Source organism: Falco rusticolus, chromosome 3, assembly GCF_015220075.1.
Source record: "Falco rusticolus isolate bFalRus1 chromosome 3, bFalRus1.pri, whole genome shotgun sequence".
In the NCBI taxonomy this organism is placed as follows: Eukaryota; Metazoa; Chordata; class Aves; order Falconiformes; family Falconidae; genus Falco; species Falco rusticolus.
The window spans coordinates 44,234,823-44,249,741 of NC_051189.1; the positions used below are offsets into that span (position 1 = coordinate 44,234,823).

The following is a 14,919-nucleotide window of genomic DNA, read 5'->3' on the forward strand; positions in this document are numbered from 1 at the left end:
CAAACAGAAAGAGATTTTTGTCTTTGCAATGAATTTTAGCACCTCTAAACGACTTCTCAAAAAGTACAGAATTAAAAAAAGAAACTTGTTCTCCAAATTAGAGCACACTCAAATACAGAGAACTTGCCTATTGAAATGTTAATATGCTTATAGTAACTTGTGGCCAATTATGGTAACCATATGCAGAAACATGAAGAAGCACCAAGTAGAAGAACAGCCTCAACTAGGACTCCAGAGACTTTCTGTAGGGCCTAAAGCAAAATATTTGCATGCTTCCTTTTCTAACTCCATCCCCTGTTTTGGTTTGTCAGCACTTGGGGCAAGGTGTATCTCAGATACATGTCCTAGTCCAGCCAACCTCAGCTTCAAATGATCTTTAAAAACCTAGCACTGGATTTGAGGCACTAATTACTTCATCTTCTCACTATGTTAATAAGCACAGTGAAACCCCAGCAGTACTGGAGCACTCCAGCATGTCTGGCATGTGCACTGGCTATAGTTCAGCCTAGAAATCTTAACTACAGCCCAGAAATCCCACAGAAAGCTAAGAGATTCATCTGGCCAAGAATTTCAAGGGTCAGACCATCCAAAGGAACCAAATACATAAAAAAGCTAAACAACAAATAATTAAATTATTACCTGTACAAAGAAAAGGCCAGAATCTCTGTTGCTCAGTGAGACTTCTGATTAACCTGGACACTCTCTTGGCCACCAGCCTCTGCAGAAACAGTTCTTCAGCTTTCAGTGAAGTAAGTATCACATACTGGCTGAACACTGAAACCTGGAACCCTTCATGGATACAAAAACTATTTGACATCAGTTTCTCCCACACACTTTCTAGATAATCCAGGCATGTTAAACGGGACCAAAAGAGTTTATAGGTAGTATTTTTCTTCAGACATCATGCAATACACTTCTTTTAAACACAGCCTGTGTAAAAAATTTCAGCACATCAGAGTGGATACAGGTTTAGAACAACGGGAACAAGCAACAAGGTACACATATCTATGTGACGGTACTCAGCAACATCCTGGTGTGGCTGCTCCACACTGCAGTTAAGGACAAGGCTTCAGGCACCTCCCATCACTGCTGTGCAAGGCAGCACACTGCATCTCAGCTGCACAGGCTACATTTTGGAAGAGTCATCAGTGCATTCAACTGATTCCAGCTGATTAAAATCTAAACACACTTATCTTCACGATGTCAACTTAACTCATGAAAAAAATACGTATTAGAGAAATTAAGGGGTTATTTAATTACTTAAGTAATTAAATTACTTAATGTAATTTAAATAATCTTTGGCACTTTGTGGTTACTTCTGGCACAACTCTGTCAGCTTTGGCTTTCATCAAACCACTATGATTAAATTATACATTAATAATACAACATAAAGCCATTCATGGTATCTAATATACTTCAACTAATTTGTGACATTTGCATGAAGTTTGGATTTTGGCTACTGTCATACATACAACACACTTGATCTTCCTACAAGTGAAGAGAAATGGACCACAGTAGCATAAATGCATTTCCGCATGCCTTTGCTTTTTCGTAATAATGCTGGAAGAGAAGTTAAGGACCTACACGTGTATTTCTCCAAGACTGGAGAGTCATCCTTGTTTTTGAAAGTGCACTGCCAAACAGCATTAATTACTCCATCTGTTTTAACCGAGGAATTCTGTCATTTGTAACTGCAAACACATTTACCATTTCTTCCAGTTCTCTAGAATGATGCAGTATTTTTAGGCACGGGTAATAGGAGAACTCAACCACAGAAGTGAAGGATATTTTCAGGATGGGGAGAACCTTAAACTCCTTAAAATGTTCACTAGGCTCATTTACAGCCACAAGTAAATTCCAACAGTCTTGACTGGTTTGAGGTTGGGGGGGACAGGGTCTGAATCCTACTTTGATAAAACAGACGAAGATCAGAAATTGGAACTTGTTTTGAAATAGTTGGGAGGAGAGTTGAGAACAAATCAGCAGGCTCAAAAGCAGGAAAATGGAAATCGTGTATCATTTCACGGCTAGGCATTACAGCCAACAGTTACCTGTAGATGAGAATAGGGATTGTTTATCAGAAGAAAGATGACGCTGAGCACCAGTCTGCAATCTTCCATAATATATGAATTAACTGGAAACAGTGGGAACTGGTGATAATATCTTCCAAATCTGGGCATTTTTAAGGCTTCCTGAATGCACATGTTAGTGGGTACACTAAAACAGGCATCTTACAAATGTACAAGTAACTAACTAAGACTGATTTAAAGAATCTTCAGTAGGTCAGAGGATCTCTTTGAAGAGACCACGTCTTTTCAGTTTTCAGAGTAGCTCCATCTGCATTAGAAGGCAGAGAGGCTTTTCAGGTTTCTGTGATGTAAACTATACATACAATCTATAGGAGCAGCAAGGTTTCTGTTCCAGTTAAAATCTAAACACACTTACCTTGATGAGGTCTACTTAGTTCATTAAAAAAATACGTATTAGAGAAATGAAACACCCTTCTCACTCTGTAATGGAAAAGATACAGCAAGCTTTTAGCAGGAAAAAATAAATAGATCATAAGCAAAGCAGAACTATATATTTTTGTGATCTTATTCTTCCATTATAATGCACTACTCTTTCCAGCTCTAGAATTCTTCGGCTTTTCATTCTTTGATTGTGGAGACTAAACTTCTGAAAGGATTTTTCTCCATGTAATCCATTTTAACAGAATCCTGTTTCCAAAATGCATTTAGACATATTATGAGCTCTTTTCAATCCATCTAAAAATCTGCATTTAACTGTGGGTTTTTTTCCTTTTGTATGGATGCATAAGGCTGACAGGGATTTATGTGTCTACTCATTTCCAGTGTGGGTTGTGCTGAGCTTCAGCTGCACGCTCCTAAGCTCCAGGAGCACTCCGCTCACATGTTCCGGGAACTGCCAACAGGCAGGGAGGCTGCAGCATTCCCAGAACAGCACAGAGTATTCAAGGTTCAACCAAAGGCAAAAACTAAAGTTGGATGAGACAGACTTTCATTAATTCCTATCTCCCTAAAAAATATCATCATATGGTTTCACTTCCTTGGCTCTCTTTATTCAAAAGGTTTGACACTAACATAGCTGCTTTACAACAGAATAGTGAGAAACTGGCTCATCAGCAGTGGCATGTTAAAAAAAGATATTTTTTTTTTTCTGTAAGATCTTGTTTTCAGTGAAACCTTGGACAGGAATTCCTCCCACACATAGAGCCAACTTTCATCTGTCTGCCGAAAAGGGCCTCCATGTCCCACTTTCTTCACACTCATCTGAATGTGCCTTTCTATACTTTTCATCCCATGTTCCCACATAATCTCCCTCACTATAAAAGCATTTCAGGCTCTTTCTGCTCATGGTTCATTTCCTAATTATTATTCTTGCTTTGCTTTATCTGTAGCTTCTTTGGAGTGTGTCAAAAGTCTCCTTGGGGAAGTTCCATTTGGTTCGTTGTCAAACATATGCTCTTTATATATATTTATACTTCTTCTCAGACAAAACTTCTGTATGATGAAATAAAGAAAAACTTTCACTCAACCCCCTTTGGAGATATCTCTGGAAAGACCAACTGTAATTATTCAAGCGAGTCATTCTCGACATAAATAATTGTTTTACAATTATCTTCCTTTTTAATTTCAGAAAATTCTCAAACTTACTACTTTGTGATGTTAACTTCTGTAAAGGATATTTGTCTGGAAGAAACTGGTTGTTCTATTAAGTAGAAAACTTTCCTTTTTCCTTTTCTTTTACCATAAGGCTGGCATTCACCATGTGGAAGGGATTCACTGCTGCTTTTGATGGAACCTATCGTTATAAAAACCTTATACGTAAAAGAATGACTTTCAGCAACTTTAATGAGAGCTGGAGGGCATTCAGCAACTCGTAAGAACAAGTCCCACATCACCACAGCATTAAAAAGTCCATCTGAGCTGAGATTACATGCAAGGTATGACTGTGTTTGAAGAGATGATAAGGAAGTATAGTAAAAGGTAAAAAGACTAAAATAAAATCTTTTACTACATTTTTATTACCAGAGTCTTAAGTACTCTGTATATTCCTAAGATCAGAGAACAGTGATTAAATCCAGCTTACTACTGTCTTTTACAGACCTACCAAACGCACAGATCCATAGCGAGATTACAAGGATTTCACTGGTTGCACATGGCGGGGGGAGGGGGGAAGCCCATAACATAATAAAATTTGTAATAGTGCTGCTGGCACTGCTCTGTTAAGGAATTGCAGGTCTCACTAGGTGTAGTAATGTGTGATCTGAAACTTGCTGGCATACCCTTTAGGAAGGTATGCATTAACTGCTCTTGATAGATGAGGACAAAACTCTTTCACCTGAGACAAATCTGAGCTGCTTTAAGATTCAAAGTGAGACGTTTTCAATTTGTTATTGCCCGAATTCTATTTTCAAGGCAAAATGCACTAAATAAAAAGATAAGGAATGTTCTTTCTGACCAGTGAAAAAGATGAAATTTACACAAAATCAATGCAATCAGCATTATTTTTCATTTTGACTTAATGTGACTCATAAAGCTTACAAATGTCTCCCTATGCTGACATCCCTAGCAAGGATACCATGTCCAGTATGAGCAAAGATAGTGCAAATTTCATTACGCTGTCCTGCTAGCACCCCTGAAAAGATGATCTGAAGAAAGCATAGTCTTCACAGAACCATGGCCACCAACCTCAACTCTCCGAGTGTAACATAAGAAGTGGAAATTAGGACCAATATGGAGATGGTATTTTTATATCAAGACCACTAACATTTTGTATAAACATTTCATAATGACATTTGCCTTCATCTAACTTGCAGTGAATTTCAAAATGTGACCTAGAGGTGAAAAACTCTGTGTCATAGTATCAGTTTCATGAACAACGCAGTCACTTATTACTGCTCCTTTACTCATCTAGAACCAAAAATGTGCAGCTCATTTCCCTGTACAGATAGAAATAACAGCTCTTTGCCCCAAAATGACTGCTAAGCAATTAATTATAGGACTGAATAAAATATATTTTGCTTCAATACTAATAAGTTAAAAGATCTGACATACTACACTGTATCACAGAATTATTATTTGTGAAATAATAGATGACAAGGCTATTACAGGTACTTCTCATTTAATTTAACACCAAAGTTTGATACCAAGAGGTAAAACTGAATACCAGGATTGTTGTTGCCGTATCAAGCCTATTTCCACAGCATTATGCCCACAACAAATTAAGAAACTAATTATTTTGAAACAACTCAAATTACTGTGTACTTTAAATACTCTCCCAACAAGGAATTAAAAGCCTTTACTCCTTATGCTTTGGAAAGATCATGTAATCATGGGATAACCTAAGTTGAAAGGAATCTCTGGAGGTCATCTGGTAAAACCTTTACTCATAGCAGGGCCAAATTCAACATCAGATACAATTCTGTTAGATCAGGTATTTCACAGCTATGTTCAGCTGGGGTTTGAATTAATTCAAGTTTCCACAACTTCTCTGGAAAACATGATCCAATGCATGACTGTTTTCACTGTAAATTTTTCTTTCCTAATATTTAATCATAATTTCCCCCTTGTTGCATCCTAGTCCACTGCCTCTCCTCTTTTCACTGAGCACATCCAAGAAGAGACCACCTTACCAGTATTTGTACTGAATGCATGAATTGATTCCAGCCCTATTCAAGTGAAGTGTAAAACCTCCATTCACCTTTCTTGTGCAGTATCAGGGCCAATGATCTGTGTGACTGGTTTGATCCTCTCTCTGCTCACCTAGCCAATTAAATGCACTTATTTGATTGTGGAGACTAAGCATTGGATATCGTAGAGGAGCCAAAATGCAACCTTTTACCTGAAAAATTAAAGAATTGTGATTTTATCACTTATTTGTCAACTTATCAGAACTAGAACTAAAACCCCCAAAACTAAAAGGGTCTAAGTTGCGTGTAAGATACATACAGATTGAAAACATGACCTAAGATTACCTAGTCTTACAAGTTTTTGTTTCAGATCCAAACTTCACAAAATCAGCAAGATTTAAACACCACATAATTAACTGCAAGTGCAGTCGATCCCATATGATGTCCAAAAATAAACCTATTGTGTTCAAGTTCTGTAAGTCCTACCCAAATTCCATTTGAATCCAAGAATACAATCCTTCTGAATTTCAATGATTTCCAAAAAACACAGCCCTTGTTTCCTAGTCCCAAGAATTGTTTCTTGGCAGAATGTAGCAGATCTCAAAACAGAAGCAGATCAGCAGCATATTCCAGTGTTCTTAAAATAATTATTTCCAAAACCTACTGATCTTATACACAGGAAAGATAGCTATGCAATTCCCAAATTTCAGAGAATCAATTGCCATTATTATCATTGAAATCTCAACACTTTCACTTCATCACTTTAAAAATAATAAGTGTTTATCACTTAGGTGTTTATAACAGTTGATCATCAGTCACAGAGCAGCAAGGAACTGCAGAAAAACACCCTGCTGTGATGAACAGAGCCTAAAACTAAGGAAGAGCTAAACAGCATCTTTAAGAAATTGACCCAGTTCAGAAATTTCCGAGAGCTCTGAAAGTTCAGGTTTCCTCAAGTTTTGAATTCCCAACTTTGGATCACTGAACTGAAAGAAATATTATATGCAGCTCTGGCAGGAGGGGATTTCACTACTGAGGCTATACTGCTGGTGCATGGAGTGGTTAAACGCTATAGTACTGATGCACTGGGAATGTGTGTTTTACTAACAGGTATCTCCCCAAAATCCTGTAAAATAAACCAAAAACACAAAGTGAAAAACACTTATTGCTAGTTGTTACTCTCTTGTCCCTCATAAGAGAGATCCTACCAATTATATAGTCTCATACATTTTTGGATTGCAAAGATTTAACTCAAGCAGTTCTACTGGAAGCAATGTATTACTTCCAATCTTAATGTTAAACTCAATTACACACCAGTACACAAGCGTATCAGCCTCTTAGGCACAGCCACCAGCAACGATTACATGTTTTGGGGGTGTCATTTGAGTTATGGGAGCAAAACACCATTCCCATGTCAGCTGCCTTAACAGAAAGGGCAACATCCTGCAACCAGTGCATTGTTTGGGGCTACAATCCCAAGCCTCCTCCACCCCTGCTAGTACAATAGGCACCCCCTCATACTTCCTCCTGCTTTATCAGTGGACAGACGCTTCATCTCCAGATCAATGGGTTAGTAATACCTTAACCAACATAAAAAGATGCAGCAATTTACCGGTTCAAAGATTTTACTTTCTCAAATTTGTCAAATCCCTTTACTCCCTGAGCTGTTAACTGTCTAACTGTTGTCAGTTCTAACATACAAGCACCGACAGCCAAAATCATAAGTTAGTTTCCAGCTTTATAAAGCATTTAAAAATGAGATTAAAATCTATGCGTGACATATATCACTTTGCCACATAACTGCTGAAATTCCACTATGTACAGTAACAAATGATGAAATGTTATCATTCAGTCTAATGGATACAGTCTCATCTCCAAGTGTAAGGATTTACATTCATCATTATAATTAATGTTAATGGCAATCACAAACATAAATCTTCTGAATATTGAGATGAATTAAGTCTGTTAAAATGAACCACTGCACTCCCCAAATAATCGCTAGTCAAAACAGTAACAAGCAGAAGCTGTGTTTCCACTGGAAAAATTTCCCAGTGTGGTCGGCTGACACTTAAATTATTTGGAAAGTAACAGGTTAAACAGGGAACAGCCTATTTTACACTAACTGTACTGGATAAAACATACACTTCTAAATCAAGATCTATACAGTGAACACAGTGCAGGGAAGTCCAAGGATAAACACATGAAATGAGATTGTCAAAGCAGTGAAGGGGACTTAGCCATACACTTTCCATTAATCTTCCCTTCACTGCTTTGAAAAATCTCATTCACCATCTCTGTTATTTAGAGTTCTCTGTGTTTGTATATCTGTATATTCCTAGGTACCAAAAACTTCCACTTACTATAAATATTGAAACAAAATTACCCTGCAATGGAAGTTTCTAAAAAACACATTTTCAAAGCAGCATGAAGGTTTTCACTGTGTGACACGTATTAACATCAATTGGATTCACACAGCTAAATCTCCCTGCAATTTGTTGTCAATTTACCCCTTCCAGAATTTAGTATTTTTTGAACTTGTTTTACTTTGCAAATATTTTCATGTTGCAGTACTGTATGGCTTGGTGGCAACACTAGCGCAGGCACCATCTCTGGCAGCTGCTTTAATTTTCTAGTACAGACAAGGCCAACATCTGAGACTTCTAGTGGCACCACTAAGAATTATGGCTGTAATCCAAAGGATTCATATATCCTCATGATATACTTTCCTGATGTATACACAGGTCCTAATAATCTTAATGACAGATTTATGCACAAAAAAGATATACATACACTTCTGAGTTCTTAGCTTGTCAACTTCAGAATGGCATATGACAATGCTTCAGTCAGGAAGCGCAAAACAGTGGAAGATCACAGGGTTTTGATGGGGCCAGGTAGGGGGCTGGGGGGACACGGACACAACACAGCTCTCCTTTCACAAAATTCCCTTAGTTTTCAGAAGCAGAATCCACCTGTAGAGGTTCAAGGAAACCCTGTACCTAACAGCTTTTCCTGAGCTGGTGCCGCCTAGCCCCCTATCTCGGTGATTTTTCCCAGAATCCTGTATTACACATAATGATATGGGTTCACATTTAAAAATAAGGCTATCATGAAACGATAGAGGACTAACTACAGACTGTCCTTGGGATTACTGGAACTCAACATTAGAATGTGTTTATTATAAAGTGTAAAAGCTGTCAGTCAGAAATAAACACTTTCATGAATCAAAACATAACTGAAAACTGGTATTGTCATTTTTATGTCAAATTCTTCAACTGACAAACAGAACTGGAAACTACAAACAAATCTTGAACGTAATACATTTAACGTATTATCATTAAAGAAAAGATATTTATTGACTGGCACGCAGTAACTGTTTTCACCTTACAGTTCTTCATCCCAGCAACATAGAAACATGCAGCCATATAAGGAAGCAAGAAACTGTGCTTTGAGGCCACTAAACACTGCATCCTTCTTCAGAACAAGAACCAGTTCTTTGGTATTAGTATGTTTCCAGGAATTTGGCTTTTTTACTTCACATCACCTTATACCAAAGACAACCTACATAGTATATGTATGCTATGAAAGGTATTGCCAGCTGTGTTTTGTAAGAGACCTCTTTCTCAGGTGATATCTAAAGGTTAATCTTTATTATGACTAAGGTAAACAACTTCCTTTTCTAAAAAACGTGCCCATCTGTCTCTTCTTAAGTATTTCCTCAAGTCACATAAATCATTTGTACTTCTGAAATGCTACAAATAAGTATTTCAAGGGCTTTAGTTTTTGTAACATTTAATCTAAATGTTGTCCACAGTCAGTAATACTTCTTTCAACCCTCTATAAATGGATGCAAGGTACAATAAATCTCGCTTAATGACAGTAATGTCTGGGGATGCAGTTTTGTTGTGCATGCTTTATACGTATGACCCCTGAGATGTTAGAAAAAGATCTAAAACCGCCCGCGGCCACAACTTCTACAGACATAAACTGAACACTACCGTCACTGAGATCATGGAAAGTACCTGAGCTTTAAGTTCACATCTACTAGATTACTTTCCAAAGTATGACTTCTATTTTAAAATGAAAATAAATCAAAATGAAAGCATTTTTCCATACAGACATTTATCAGTGTCTGAAATACACGGATATGACAGTGGAACATTATCATAAAACAGGTAAGCACAGCAGAAAAAACTATGTATTAAAGTAATTTTTGAAAGTTGTTGTATCATCTGATAGGTCTTTTATAAAATACGAATCTGTTCCTGAAAGACTTTATATGCATTTCTCTGGAGATTATGGTGGCTATTCACACTTCACTTCAATTTTTATACCCTCCAAGTAACTCTACACAATAGCAAATACAGTTATTATAACCTTCATAACTGGCAGAGAGATATATTTGAAGAAAAAGGGTTCATTTCCCCTCCCACATACACTGAAGTAAATCAGGAGTGATCCTGCTGCAGCCGATAGGACAGTATCTGCAAAACTGATGCAAAACAAGAGTAAAAAAGGCCAAAAATGTATAAACAAAGCTTTCCTCACGCTCAAGTACAAATCACGCATCTTCCCTGCTTTTTGACAAGGTTGTGCTGTTGAAGTACTTATACCACGCTTAGCTCCACCACATTAAAGCACATCTGAGGAAGGTTGAGACTCACACTGGAAACAATGGAGGTAGACCAGTTTACACAGGCGGAGAATCTGGCATAAAGCCCTGGAAATGAACGAGGGCCTTCAACTGAAGTAATTGTACATTCTGCATTTAAGTGTATTACCCCTGAAACAGAAGCGATTTCAAAGTGCTGTAACAGAAAACTAGATTAGCAAAGGACTGGGGGGGGGGGGGGCGGGGGGACGGACACCCAAGCAACAGCAAATGCATCCCACTTTTCTTCTTTACAGACACACACACAAGGAACAGCACTCATCTTAAAAAAGATCATGTGGCAAAATGATGACTCTGAGTCACTAGAAAAAGAGAAAAATCTTTTAAAATACCCTTGGGACCAGGGACTGCTGTTAAAGGAAGAGCATTATTTTATCATCCAGCTAATGAGCCAGAGAAAGGATTATTATTGTTCGGCGATGGTTTTGTCTCAACAACTCTTTCTCTGAAACAAATATGCCAACTTCAGTAAACAAAGACGAGAAGATGCACCGTTCTGTTGCTTCAATTGCACGCTGAGGAATATTTAATCAGAGGAAAGCAATCCCAAGTAAAGTCACAGGAGAGGGCCGGCACAAGCCGCTCTTACAAAGGTTTAGAAAAACAGAAAAAGAAAAGCGGCGACGGCCCTTCTCCCGCACCCCCCGCCGCGCTGCCAGGGGCGGCGGGCGGCCCGCGGCGGCAGCGCCCAGCAATGCCCGGCCCGGCCCCGGCCCCGGCGCCGCAGACCCCGGTCGCCGCCCGCCCCGCGGGCACCGGCTGCCGGCCGAGCGGGGGCAGCGTCCCCCTCGTGCCGCCCCCGGGCCGGCTTTCAGCGGACGGGGGAAGCCCCTGCCCGGCACCCGCGGGGAGCGAGACCGCCTCGAAGCGCCGCCGGGGCGGCGGAGTCTCTCCCCCTCCCTCAGGCAGGGAGCGCTGACAGCCGGCCGGGCTGAGGCGCCGCGGCACCCGCCCCGGCCCGCCGCCTCCCCCCGCCCCGGCCGCGGGGCCGCTCTCGCCCCGCGCCGCCTCCTCCCCGCGCCGCACCGCAAAACTTACGGGCCGGGGGCTGGGGGCGAGCAGCGGGCGCGGGCGGCCCGTGGGGGCGGAGGGAGCGGGGCCGGCCGCCCGCACTCGGCACCGGGCGCGGACAGCTCCGCGGCCGGCTCCGCGCCGCGCCGCGCCCCCGGGGGCCGCGCCCTGGGAGGGGGAGAGCGCCCGTCCCTGCCCGCCCCCGCGAAGCCGAAGCGTGCCCCGTGGCGGGCGGCGGGGCACTCACCAGCTGCAGCGAGCAGAGGAAGATCAGCGTGCAGCGCCCCGTGCAGCAGCCCATGGTGGCAGCCGGCCGCGCCGCGCCGCCGGAGAGCCGCCGCTTCTCCTCTTCTTGCCGCCCGCGCTGACGCGGCCCCGGAGGCGAAGCGGGGGGCTCACCGCATCCGGACGGAGCGCCCGGGCGCGCGTGTCTGTGCGCGCGTCCCGCCTGTCGCTGCTCGCCCCCTTTGTTGAGGGGGGCCCTCCCCGGCGGCGGGAAGGAGCGCGCGGAGGTCAGCGCGGCCCCGGGGGGCAGCCGGCGGCGAGGGCGGGGGGCTCCGCCCGGCGCGGCGCGGGTCTGGCTCTGGGGAAGGGGACGGGGACGGGGTGGGCGTGTGCGGACCGGGGCGGGCGTGGGCGGACGGAACGCGTGTGGGGAGGCGGGGGGCTGGGGGTGGGGTGGAGGGGTGCCGCGCGTGGGCGTGCGAGGGAGGGCGGGGGGCTGTGCCGGGTGCCCAGGGAGAGGAGAGGAGGCGGCGGCGGGCTCTGCCGGGGGCGCCGCGCCGGGGGAGGGGGCTCGGAGGGCGCCTGGGCGGGCGGTGTGCGGGGATTCCGGAGGCTCCGAGGGCAGCCGGTGCTTGGGGGGGGCTCGGCGGGAGGCGCGGGGTCTGTGCGGGCGGCGGGGGCGCAGGCAGCCCCGCGCGGGCCGCTTGTTGCGAGCGCCCGGGGAAAGTTCAAGGGACTTGGGCGGCCGAGGCGGGGAGGGGCGGGGGAGCGGCGGCCGCCCAGCGGCGGGGCGGGGCGGGGCCGGCCCCGGAGCGGCCCGCCCGTGCGGCGGCCGGGGAAGCCCGGGGGCTGGCGGCGGGCCATTGTTCGCGGCCGGCGGTGCGCCGGGGGCGGAGGGGGGTCCCAGGGTGGGCGGGAGGCGGCGGCGGAGGTCACCGTGCCCCCGTTCCACGGAGTCCCTCGGGCTGGGTGCCGGCCGCCAGAGCGGGGGCCGGCGGGTGACGGGAGGTGCCTCAGGGCGGCCGTTTCCCTCCCTCCCTCTCCCCGCGGCGCGGGAGCGCGGGCCCGCCGGCGGGCTGCACGGCGGGCGGTGAGGGGCCTGGGCGTCCGAGCCCGGCGCTCGGCTGGTGAATCCCCTTCCCGGCCGCTGACAGGCGGTGCTGGGGGAGGGAGTTTCCTTCCCCCGTAACGGCACTGTGCCACGAGAGTCCGCTGGCTGCTGCCGTCCCTTGCGGGCGTGAGCTGGGAAGGGCCTCCGGGGGAGCGGCTCGGCCCCGGCCATAATCTTTCTCGGCAGAGGTAAATGGGCTGACGGAGTTGCGGAGAATTCCTGCGTGCCAGGAGACGGATGAACAACCACTGCTCTCCAGAAGCCTCTCCACGGGCAGCCGAGAGAAGTAGGTTCAGTGGAGATACACAGGTCCCTACATCGGTGTATGCACGTTGTTGTCGACATGTTTGCAGAGGACTCATAGATACAAATATGCACACTGTCTCTTAAAAAAATTTTATACATGGGTAAAGTGTTGACTACCCTCCCTCCCCAACAGAGTGGATAAATCAGATTATTTTGTACAGGCGTTAAGGCATGTTCCACTCAGCAGACAGTGCTTTCCTACAGCCTGTTACCAGCTGCTGTTGCATGATACACAGACTTCTGCCAAAGAACATTGAAGCTTACCCTGAGGGAAAAAAACACACCTACCTTCTGCAAGGCATCCTAGCGAGATACCTGATTAATGTATGAAATACACAGTACTGTGTCCCCAAACCGCATACAACTTTTAATTTATGCATTAAATGGTAGTGACAATAGTCAATTACAGAACTACTGCAAAATACTACTGTGTCAGATTAGATTTGGAAAGCTGCTTTCTTCTATCACTTCCCTCTTAAGTAGAAAAGCATTAAGATAGTTTTCTATACCAAACTGAAGGAACAAAAGACAGGCAAGTAAGAAGCAGATTCTGCTCATCCAGGATATGTATTTGACTAGCTATGTATGTGACCCACATTGCACAATATACAAAACTTCAATAAAACAGCCTGCGATTTATATTTCTATGTATGGCTTTCAAGATAAAATTCTACCTGGGGCTAAACGTTACTAAAGTTACATGTTCTGAGAACACACATATTTTGAAGAATGAATACTTGGAAGATATGAAAGTAAATTGAAAAGGTGATAGTTGCCAAAAATACATTGTGCCAGCCTGAACTGGTAAATTTTATGGGTAATTGGTTTTCTATACAGAGCAGGCATCATCTCTCTGGACTTCACTGAAGTATTGAATACACTACAAGATCTTTTTAGTTAAACCCAGTAATACAGAGATTAATAATAAGACTTGCAGGATGGGTAAGGGACCAGATAAATGAAATGCCAAGAGCTAGTGCTGAAAAGATTTTAATTGTACTCACCATATTCAGCCCCTGCTTGTACATCAGTGGGATGAGATCCATAACTCTTCTCCCTCTATTTCTCCCAAGGGGTAGTGCTCCTCTGAGAAGTAGCTAAATCCTTACCTTTCCTTCTCACAAGAAAGCAGATACCTTCTGGTACTAGGATAGTAGCTGACATTAGTCCGTGCTCTTTGTTAAGGCAGAACTGTCTGAAGACCTGGGTAATACACAAGGCACTTTTCACCTATTTAAGCTATTGTTTCAGCGACCTGCAGAACCTAGTGGGTATTGCTGTTTCAGAGACCAGCAGTGTTCAAGCTGTCTTCCAGACTACAAAAGGCAGAAAATTTCTTTTTAACAAAAAACAAACAAACAAACAAAACCCAAACAAAACAAAAAGATAAAGCCAATAGTGGTTACAATGTGGGCTCTGTGGAAGCACTTCCCAGCAATAACAAAAGCACCCCTGAATTATCAACACTGTTTTCAGCACAAATCCAAAATATAGCCCCATACCAACTGCTATGAAGAACACTAACTCTGTCCCAGTTAAAACCAGCACATTCTCCACCCGTGGCAAGCAAGCCTTATGGGCCTGGGCTGGAAGTTGGAGTGCCCAGTATGGGTCTTGAAGGGTTCGAGACACTGACAGTTTTGTTTGGAATGTGCTAGATTGAATTTATAACTGTTATTGCTGTTTAGATATTAATTGGCAGACTTCTATGCTTGCCATGGGGCTTGCTGCCCTTACTGTATATTAGAGTTCAGTGCTTGTTAGTGGCTGCTTTTTGCTTCCGCTGCTTGCTGTACGGCCGTGCCACCTATCGTCTTACTCTGCTGTGCCCGGGGACATTTTGATAACAGCAATGGCCATGCGCTGGGGCTGGCAGGTGGCCAGGGCATCGCTGGTGTGTCTGTGCTGCTGTCCTGGACAGGCTGGAACTCCAGTCAGAGGGAC

General features: G+C 44.0%; 1 protein-coding gene across 1 annotated transcript in view; it reads right to left on the reverse strand.

Moving 5' to 3' along the window:
- Positions 1–11,896, reverse strand: part of NKAIN3 (sodium/potassium transporting ATPase interacting 3) — a 367,274-nt gene extending 355,378 nt beyond the window's left edge. Inside the window, 1 exon segment of the mRNA XM_037382143.1 lies at positions 11,581–11,896. Coding sequence (XP_037238040.1) covers positions 11,581–11,634 — 54 coding nt within the window. The 5' untranslated portion in view covers positions 11,635–11,896.
- Positions 11,897–14,919: the final 3,023 nt, after the last annotated feature.